General features: G+C 42.2%; 1 protein-coding gene across 1 annotated transcript; it reads left to right on the top strand.

Annotated features, from left to right (window-relative positions):
- Positions 1–10857, top strand: GJA1 (gap junction protein alpha 1). The gene is made up of 2 exons (XM_083434367.1): positions 1–291; positions 7463–10857. Exon 2 carries the CDS (start codon positions 7479–7481, stop codon positions 8625–8627), a length of 1149 nt encoding a protein of 382 aa, XP_083290493.1. The 5' UTR covers positions 1–291; positions 7463–7478; the 3' UTR covers positions 8628–10857.
- The last annotated feature ends 212 nt before the right edge of the window (positions 10858–11069 follow it).

Raw genomic sequence — 11069 nt, 5'->3', positions numbered from 1 at the left:
ACCCCTCCTTTTCTCCTCCTCCCTCACAGTTAGTGGCTTGAAAACTTTTTAAAAGCTCTTGCAGCGCTTCAAGTTAGGATGAAAAAGGGTTTTTTGTTTTGTTCTGTTTTTTAAATGAGTTCTCAGCACTTTTCTTTCAGGAAAGGGGGAAGGAAAGGACGCCACAAGACAAAAGAGCAGGGGACTTTTAAAGTTTAAATAGGCAGGTTGGGTGCCTGAAGAAGTTTCTGCCTTTTGAGTTTTAACCCTCTGAGGAACTTTGTTTGACTTTCTTCACTGCTGACAAGCAAGGTAAGGATGGAAAAGGGTTTGGGTTTGAGCGGGGGTTTTTAACTTCAAGTTAGTTCCAAGCAAATCTTTTCAGAGGACTGTGATTACCTCAGACTTTAAAGAAATGAATATTTTAAGTGCGAGAGTTTTACTACTGTTCTTTATAAAAAAAAAATTCCTGTTACAGCTGCAAGGACTCCTCTGGGTGTCCCTCTTTGGGGGCACATTTTAAATGTACCAGAATTTTATCAGAGAACTGTACTTGGGGAGAGATATCATTTATTTCAGTTGATTTGGGTGCTTCATTTTCACACTGTAACATTTTATTTGCCAGGTTTTTCCATCTCGTTTACCAAGGGAGCCTGTTTTATTGTACCTCACCCCATATAACAAAAGAAATTCTTTCTGTGGAGAGAGCATCCAACTTTGGGGCACAGTAATCACACCACAACAGTGTTGTGATCTCTCAGTTGCTTTGAAAGGGTCACCAAGTTAAAGCAGTTAGATCCTACCTCCAGTATTTCCAAGTACCCCCTCTCAGCACGCGCGTACACACATTTCACTTTCATATGGAAATCATGGCTTGTCTTTAATAGTGCATACAATGCAAGGTCCTTAATTAGGGGCTTCTGTTAACTCGTAACTGGATGTCTTTCAGGCGGCCTTTGCTTATTTCCTCCTGATTTTCTATTTTGAACAACTGAGCTAAAAATTGATGGGGATTTCAAGGGAATCTGTACAGTTAGTGTTCAACCCCAGATGTGGACTGTGTGGAAGGGATCTTATATCACCGCAGGCTGGCGATGCTTGCGAAACCTTTTGGTTACACTAGACTGAAATTGCGTATTACCAAAGTCTTTCAGAGAATATTGTCTCTGTTTGCATCAAGCTACATTTCTGCAACCTCTTATGAAAACCATAGTGTAGGATTGGAAAGGAAAGAGTCTTGGCATCTACCCTGAAGCTGGTTTTTTTTCCCTTTTGAAGGTATAGCGGGGTGGCTCTCAGAGTCCCTGCTATGAGTAAGCTTCTTGTCAGGAAGGGAAGAACTAATGCAAGGCAACAAAAGTGGATTTTTAACATCACTTTCCCCCCCTTTCAACTTTCGCACACTTTTATGCCCAGTTTCACCTCTCCGATCAGGTTCTGCTGTAGTATCGCTAGTCCTTCAATCTAGTGCATTGTGTTTTAGAAGCAGAAGAATGTTCACAGAGAGATTTGTTAACGCCAACAAGGTCAACCAACAGAGGAACATGTCTCTGTGATTTCAGAAATCTGTTTGTTTCTCAGGGAGGAAGGAGCTGGGGGGGCGGGAGAGAGAAGGAGCTGACCTGCCTTGAGCTTCCATTCAGCCATATTAACATCTGGAGTTTTGAAGCCTCCAGACTTTGAAACTGTTTACAGTAATGTTTGCTGGAGGTTGAGGGGGGGGGCGGTTGGCCGTGTTCAAAGCTAAACATTGGCGCTGAGCCATGATACCTAACTAGAATACAAATGGGAGAAGGATGAACAGGCGGAATTTGAAAGGGTCAAGGGGAGATGATGGGGGGAAATCTGAGATTTTAAGAATAATGCACTCTGTACCAACCGTGATAAAGCAGCAATCATTAGCAATTATTGTTCAGCACTTTTAAGCGTGCAAAAGAACTGTACTGTTCATCCTTTCAGAGAAGCTCTATGAAGTGGGACACTTCCCATTTTATATTAGGGGGTGGAAAGTGAGCCTTAAGGAAAAGCAATCTTAGAGAGTGGTTAACTGAGCAAAGAAGCAAAGGGGCCTATGTATCTTTGCTCAGAATTTATTTCAGGGAGATGTGCAGCACAATCCTCCTGTATTTAATGGGTCTTCCTTGGTGAGTGTCTTGCTGCTATAACTTTGCAGTAGAAATGAGCTCAGAATTGCAGTCTGACTCCCCATATCCTACAGTCAGTCCCACAGAGTCAAAGAGTTACTACTGCTTAAAGATGCACGCACTCAAACAGATGCCAATCAAGTAAACGCAGAGCTTCATCCAGCAGGCAATGGCTCTCCTATCTGGCCTGAAAAACAAGCTGTTTTTTGGCACCATGAGGAAATGCTCCTTGGGGTTGAGTAGAAAGGCACTTGCATGGATGACATCTGTTCACCACCAAGTAATATTTCTGAGTAAACAAATAATTTCCTCGAAGCATGCTTAGATTGGGCTATCTGATATGTTGTTTGCAGGCCTTATTATGAATGATTACAGGGCTTCCTTAGCTGTTGACCTCAGTACCACAGTTGAAACTCCTCATGCTGCTTTTCCTCCATGCATTTGACTCTCCCTGCATCTAACAAAGGAGCTTGGCGCCTTATGCCTTAATCTTCAAGGTGTTAGCAGGACTCCCTGTTGATCTCATGCTTTGGTAAAAGTGTGGGGGGGAAACCTCGCTCTCACTTATTGGACAGACCTTGGAGATTCAATTTTGGGACTAAAGAAGGGGAAGAGCCTTATTGTCCCATTTCTCTGCATACTGATTTTGGTCCCAAATGTAGTCCCTTTAGTGATTGATTGCATTTCTTTTTATCTCACCTTGATCCAAAGAGATCAGGAGGTATGCAAGGTTCCTTATCTCCCATTGAATATTCACAACAACCTTGATGGGTAGTTCAGGCTGACAGAAGGTGACTGGCCCAAGGACACCTTGTGTTCTTTGTAGTTCAAATGGGATTTGAACCTGAGTCTGTGCAGCCCAAGCCCACTGCTGTAACCACTGCAGCCCACTGCCTCTGTAGTGAAATCCTACACATTTAAGACCTTTAGTGTCTCAGCTGGAGCTGGGTTTGTAGCCTTGTTGGACAGTAGGAAAGGCATTTTGGGTCCTTAGATATTTTTTTAAAAAAACCCAACAACTGTAGATCTAGGCAAAATGTCTTTTCCAGCTTGCATGTGAAATTTTCTGTTATTTTTCTCTGCTCACCAGATCTCATTTTCCATATCCAGCCTGGTCCTCATTGGTAAATCAGTACCCATATCTTTTCTTAAGAAGTTCTCATGCAATTTCTGACCCTCTCTTTATTGTGTCCTGGTTACTCTTTGGAAATGCCTACATCTCACATGCTTGTACTCTGTTAGAATTCCAACAGGTAGCTGGCTGAAAGCACAAGTAGTCCCAGTTTTTTCTGTAGGATTTTATGTGAACCAAAGAACTAGCCAGCCAACTGCAATATGCGCACATGCTCCCCACCACAATCCCACAGGACCATGACAAATCCTTCCTTCTGACCTTCTGACATTATGCTCAGTCATCATCCTAGAACACAGAAAATGTCTTGTGTGCCCTGGAAAACATGAGCCATAAGTTATGGCACACGGCACAGCTTCACTTTCCCAATTGTGGTTTGCAGATCAAATTTTTCCTTCATATGGTCACTTAAACACTAACCAAGTAGTGCTGTCATTATTTTATTCCTATGACATGCTCTTTTTCTGAGAAGACACTAAGGACAGGCCCCTTTTAAGATTGGATCTACTGTTCTGGCACCTCTGATCGCTACTCATTATTTGTATGGGTTGCTTCAGACGTGATGGTCCCACACAGCCAGCAGAATGTACAGTTCTTTCCCTGTTTGGCTGGTGGAACAACATCAGTGCCTCTGAAGGAGGAAAATAAGCAGAGATGTTGCACAAGCAGTGGATACACATCCACAGCGTGTGCATAACTTCCCTCCATGAGTTCCCCAGGGGATGCAATAATCCTGCGCCACCAGCCAAGTGAAGTGGCTGCACGTTCAGCTGGTTGTTCGGGATCACCCCATGCAAAGCTTGCCTTGAGCTGGTCTCCGGAAGTCTCTGTGTGTCTGACAGGGAGCGACGCAGAGCTAGTGCTGACTGTGTGGAACTCACATCTGGTCTGGCGGAGTGAGAGTCGAATTGCGGCACAGGGAAAGGCACCTTGCATTTTCCACAGATACTTCCCAAGGACTGAGCCAGCAGCGCAGCAGCCTTCTGTATGCAGAAATAGAATGCAGTAGAAATCCGGCCGAAATCTTCTTGTCATCACTGGGCACAACACTGCAAACCACTGCAGACAAAACTGGGATTCCACCTGCCCAAACTACACGCTGCCAAATCATTAGTTGGTTTTTCAGCGTTTGGTTCCTGAATTGTAGCTACATTTATTTGGAAATATCGAAGTTCAATTGGTTATTCTGCTAACTTTTCACAATCAAGTGACTTCAAAAGATCAATAATCTTGTTAATGTTTACAGTGGTACATCAGGTTAAGAACTTAATTCGTTCTGGAGGTCTGTTCTTAACCTGAAACTGTTCTTAACTTGAAGCACCACTTTAGCTAATGGGGCCTCCTGCTGCCGCCGGGCCACCGGAGCACGATTTCTGTTCTTATCCTGAAGCATAGTTCTTAACCCGAGGTAATATTTCTGGGTTAGCAGAGTCTGTAACCTGAAGCGTATGTAACCCGAGGTATCACTGTACTCAGAAGTCCCATTCAGTTCAATGCTGCTTATGCCCTAGTAAGTGTGTATAGGACTCGGAGATCAATCCTGAATTGACTGAGACTAAATTGGATTTTCTATTTCTCCTGGACCTGCCCTACCATTCGGCAGAATGAGGGAGCTGTCATAGGCAGTTGATTTTGGTGTCCTGAAAAGACAGAAATTTGATAGTTACTGAGGGTTGTGCTCAACTAACTTTTACTCAGAGTAGAACCATTGACATTAATGAACCAAAGTTAGCCGTGGTCATTAAGTTTTACTCTGGGTAAAAGTTCCTAAAATATAACCCCAGATTTATTGTTTCTGTATTTTTACTGATATGGAGGAGGAAAGGTGCTTGTGGGATTTTCTGACTGTGATCTCAGACTAATTTTTATGTACTTCAACTTGAGCCAGAAGGAAAGAGCACCATTTGCTGCTCTTGACTCAGGCAGCAGAATGTCTTGGGCTGGCCCTGCTTGTCTGCCATGCAACTACAAAACCTTCATGGGCTAGGGAGTGTTAGCTTTCTTCCACTTTCAATCCTGCATTGTTAATATTCAAACATGGAACAAGTGACTTGCAAGAAATTAAGAAGCTTTTGAATGTCATGCTTAAAAACCATTTATGCTGCGGTGTGTTGCTACATAAGTGATTAAGTCAGGGTGTGACAAGTATAAAGCATGATTTTATGCCAGCACTGCAGGAACAGCATGTTAGGAACATAGCTAACATCATAGGTGGGCCAACCTAAACATTTAGGATCAGGGTTTGATATTTATTTACATTCAGCCCTCAGTGGGGATTATAATATGAAAGCTAGGAAGGATATTATTCCAAGAGTTACTTCCATGGTGTGTTCACCATGGCCATTCCTCGCAATGACCACATGCCATCTCCGGCATCAGAGACAGCGTTGCTCCCATGTCCCACTTGTGGAGCTTCCTAGAGGCATCTGGTTAGCCACTTTGGGGAACAGGATGCTGGCCTTTGATCTGATCCAGCAGAGTTCTTCTTGTGTTACCCAGGACTTGTGCTCAGGATCAAACCATTCAATGCAATCCCATGCATGTTGACTGAAAAATGCCACCCTGTGTTCAACAGAGCACGTTTCCCAACAAGAATGCTGTGAATTGCAGACTTCGTCCATTAGTTGCTAAATCAAAATAGTGTCACTCAAAAATTAATTAAACTAAAGAGCCATGGCTTTTCACTGTGAAGTGCATCTTCCGGGCCACCTCCCCTCCACATATGTCCCCCACACCCTCCTAAATCTGCCCAGGAGAGTTGAGGGAAACCCCAGAGCAGATCTAGGAGGTGTACAGGGAGAGGAGAGGGTGGGGAAGTCATATTGTGCAGCTAAAAGTTGTTGCGTTAGAGTAACTGTTTAGTTGGATACCATTCTAATTTCCCCCAAGGGGGATAGGATTCCTTGTCTCTTTAAAACTGTATATCTCCTTAGAATCTTCTGATGAGCTACTAGCAGGGCTTTAGGTTTATTTGCAGTGAATAGTTTTGTTGAAAAATATTTGTGTTTTTAGTAATTCACCCAAGAAATGCTTCCTCCTGAAGTAAATACAGTATAGCCTAGAGAAAAAGCAAAACTTCATTTTGCCTACTAAAACAAAATTTAAAATTATTGATAATTTGAAAAGAAATATTGCTGACATAGAGTTAAACAGCTAAGACTTGGAATATATCTTCCCATATTAATGGACCAGAGAGGAATGTAATTAAAAACAAATAATCCAAAACTTTCTAGCAATAATGCTTCTTTTGTCTCCAATCATACTTTCAATCTGAAATAACACGATGCTGTGAAAAAAACAAAACACCACTAAGCCTGGAGGGAAGTCTGATAATGGCATATTTTAACATCGGCACCAAGCTAGTTAATGAAATCAAGAAGTTATTACTTGACAGCGGAATGGCTCTCTCTCGGATAGAACGAAGAAAAAGGAAGCCTTTCAAAGACAAGCTTCATAACTTTCTATTTAAACACTTGTGGCTTGCAAATCTACTTTGCATTCATAGTCACCCCACGCAACCAGGATGACCTACATGTTAAAGCTCCCACAAATGGTTTCTGCCTCTTGATGAAACCCTTCATGCACAAAACAACGCTATGCAGGGGCAAAAATCCAACATTCACCACAATGTAATGTCACCAATTGCTTTGGGCAATGATATCAGGCACCTTGCCTCTCCCTCTCCTCATGAGTTATGAACACTGTCAAGCTGACAGCACCAGCCACCTGTCCCAGCAGAGAAATCAGTGTGGAATTATGTCCACAAATCCCACTGTTGTATGTTAGGTGCTCAGGACAGGGGCTACAGTCTTCACCAGACTTAATGACCTACAAACATGTGTTGGGTACATGATCAGTCTCTGGGGTGGTAAACTTAGTGGTGAAGCACATTCATGGTAAACAGAAGGTCACAGGTCCCATCTCTTTCTTGATTTATAGTATGAAAAGAAATAAACTACATAAACAAATGTGAAATTGCTGAGACCCAATTATGAATGCTTAGAACTAGAATTATAAGCACTTAGAACTAGACTCATGTTTATGAAAGTGGTAGATTTTCTAGTCTTCTGTGTTTTAGCTCTAGTTGCTACCATATCTCTTGCAACCCATGATTCAGGTGTGACAACTCATGTATCTCCCTTTAGGAGCACACTATTTTGACAGTACAGCAGGCAATACTTGAGCAATATTTGTTGTTTCTCTGTAGGTAGCAGGCAGCGAAGATGGGTGACTGGAGTGCTCTGGGAAGGCTCCTTGACAAAGTCCAAGCCTATTCCACCGCAGGAGGAAAGGTGTGGCTTTCTGTCCTTTTCATTTTCCGAATCTTGCTGCTGGGGACAGCTGTGGAGTCTGCTTGGGGAGACGAGCAGTCAGCATTCCGGTGCAACACCCAGCAGCCCGGTTGCGAAAACGTCTGCTACGACAAGTCGTTTCCCATCTCCCATGTGCGCTTCTGGGTCCTGCAGTTCATTTTTGTGTCCGTGCCAACCCTCATGTACTTGGCACACGTATTTTACGTGATGCGGAAGGAAGAGAAGCTAAACAGGAGAGAAGAAGAGCTCAAGGTGGTGCAAAGCGAAGGGGTCAACGTAGACCTCCACCTCAAGCAAATAGAAATCAAGAAATTCAAGTATGGGATTGAAGAGCATGGCAAAGTCAAGATGCGCGGGGGGCTGCTTCGCACCTACATCATCAGCATCATCTTCAAATCTTTCTTTGAGGTCGCATTCGTGGTCATACAGTGGTACATCTATGGGTTCACCCTGCACGCCATCTACACGTGTGAGAGATATCCATGCCCACACAAGGTGGATTGCTTCCTCTCCCGACCCACAGAGAAAACCATCTTCATCATCTTCATGCTGGTGGTGTCTATCGTCTCCCTTAGCTTGAACATCATTGAGATTTTCTACGTCACCCTCAAGAGCATCAAGGATCGCATGAAGACAAAAAGCAACCCTTTCTCTCCCAACAGTGGCATGAGCCCCTCCAAGGAATGTGGATCCCCCAAATACGCCTACTTCAATGGCTGCTCCTCTCCAACTGCCCCCTTGTCGCCCATGTCTCCGCCAGGATACAAGCTTGTTACTGGAGACAGGAACAATTCGTCCTCCTGCCGTAACTACAATAAACAAGCCAGCGAACAGAACTGGGCAAATTACAGCGCCGAGCAGAACAGGATCGGACAGGCTGGGAGCACCATTTCAAATTCACATGCCCAGCCCTTTGAATTCCCTGATGATCCTGAGAACACGAAAAAAATGGGCTCTGGGCATGAGCTACAACCTCTCAAGGTGGTAGACCAACGGCCTCCAAGCAGAGCTAGCAGTCGAGCCAGCAGCAGACCTCGACCTGATGATCTGGAGATCTAACCCTCTGTAGCCACAGTAATACTTAACACAACTATGATATGAAATGCATTAGAAGATGCACATGTGGTGTTCATGCAGTTCCATTGGAGGTGGTACTTTAACAATCTCAGCCTGGAGATTTTAACAAACAAAAAACATTGGGATTTTTTTTAAGTGGGAAGCTGGGGTGATTTGGAGACATACAGCACATGTTGGTATTTAAAGTAGTCAGTTTTTAAAATTTTAAATGCTAATTTTAATTTTTTTAAAACTTAGTCAACATTACAGTAGCTGGGTTTGGGTTTGTTTTGTTTTAGAAAAGGTTATAAAATGCCTGGATATGTGTGTGTATAATATGCTGATTTTTCTAAAGAGTTTTGTTTTTGTTATACTAAAAACAAAAGTTAAACCTGAGAAAATTCTTTTGGTCAGGATGAAATGGAGATGGTATTCTTTTATTGAATAACTGGCAGTCTTAAGTCAGAGTTTGATCATTTTCCTATAAAGAACATTCCATTGCTAATGTGCACTTTGAAGGAAAATTTCCTGGTATAAACTTGTCTGTGTCTATACATTCAGTCATTTAATTCCTTGGAATCAATCCATCAATCAACCTACATTTCAGTTAAGGCCCACCCACTATGCTTTGCCCAGTTGTTCCCAGGGTTTTAGACAGAACAATCTAATTGAGAGTGTAGGTTGGAAGCCCTGTTCTGCACCATCATTGCTTGTTATCTTACAATCAAAAGCACCTGCCACCCATTCCCAGGTGCGAAATGTAAAGCTGGACACTGAAGCCATTTTCATTTGTTTAATTTGTGTTTGTTTAATGCTGTCTGCTGTCAGCAAACCAATTTATGACAGAATTCTATTAAGGTAAATGAGATTTGAATGGTGAAGATGGAATCCCAGCAACTAGAATGTGGTTAAAATTGATGGGAACACTTCCACTAAGTTCAACAGCATATGGGTTAGGTCTATTTACTGCCCCACCAACCCTTTCCAGAGCCCTGATATGCACATATCCAGTTAAATTACAACTGCTGTTTAATGGAGAGATCTGTGCATACATCAGTACCCTTAAATCTGTGTTTACTTCTGTGTTGTTTTTAAAGACAAGGGTGCCTGGAGTTGGTGAACTCTCAAACTAACACAAAAAAATCTTAAGCATTTTGGGATATTATGGGTCACTATGATGTTTACATTAAATGATTTCAGCAGTGCAAACAAGTCAAATGTTAGTTTTACGAATCTTAATATTATTCCCATGCATCCTGTAGTGGATAATTTACCATTTTTACAAAATACGAATGCCATCTTAAGAACCAAGCCCTGACAACCTTTGAAAAACTTCCACTTGCATTCCAAATAGAAGCATTGCTTGAACTGTGAGTAGAACACCGAAAGTCGCATGCTTCAGAAGTTCTCGATTATTTTGCTTCATAAAAGAAATCAAGAAAGAAGAAACCTGCTAGGTTACTGAGTCCATTTCTCTGACTTGTTTTAACTTATGCTTGAATAACAGAGATGATAGTACTGGGGGTGGGGAGCGGGAGGGGGAGTGTTAGCCTGCCAATAATGTGAGAGACTTGGGTACAATTTACACATCCATGTAAATCACGCAGTAACTGCAGTTACCACATGATAGTTTAAGGTTATGCATCATAGATCCCATCCTTGATGGAACAAAGGAATGTGAAAGAAAGCACTTGATAACTGCAACCTCAGTGGATTGTGTGAATGGACCCTTATACAAACAGCTTTGAGCTGTACTAATAATATGATGCCTACATCTGTTTTTATAGAAACAAGCATACCTTGCTTGTCATTCACTTACAAATCAGCTCAACTATAACATGGTTCGGTTCAATTTTGATAGTTCATTCCTTCTCAGTGACAGCTTTGATATTTGCACATAATTTTTTTTTGTTTGGGGTGTAAGTGAGGCTGAAAGAGTACAATTCTAATTTATTTGAAATATATGCTAAGGAAATATATCAGTTTTTATTTTCTTTTTCAACCGCAGTGCCTTATACTTCAACACAGTTCCACAAGGAACATAGCCTTGGTTTCATTGTGCACCTGTACAGAGTTTTGGGTTAATATGCTAGGTTTTTACTAAGTTGTTTGACATTCCATGTTAAAACCATTGCCGAGCTCATTGATTGCATGTATGCCGCCATAGTTCATCAAATCACCTTGTCTGGAGAGCAAACCTTAGTCAATAAAGTTTAATTTAGTATAAATAAAATTGCCAATAGTCATTTTTGTGTGTGCGTGTATAACTTGAAATTAGGTATTAAAAAAGCAGCGTAGCCTGCAATTTTCATCACAGAGGTATCTCCCATGCTGTAGAGGCAGGGGATAAAACACACTTGCTGCTCAGTTACACTACACACCAATGCCTTTTGAAACGGGCAGAAATTCATAGTCTGGTTTGCTTCTCTACAGTTAGGGAAGGGG

The sequence above is a fragment of the Podarcis tiliguerta genome, assembly GCF_965153285.1.
Source record: "Podarcis tiliguerta genome assembly, chromosome: 3".
In the NCBI taxonomy this organism is placed as follows: Eukaryota; Metazoa; Chordata; class Lepidosauria; order Squamata; family Lacertidae; genus Podarcis; species Podarcis tiliguerta.
Note: the sequence above shows the minus strand (reverse complement) of the source record. Positions and strands in the feature narration are given on the sequence as shown.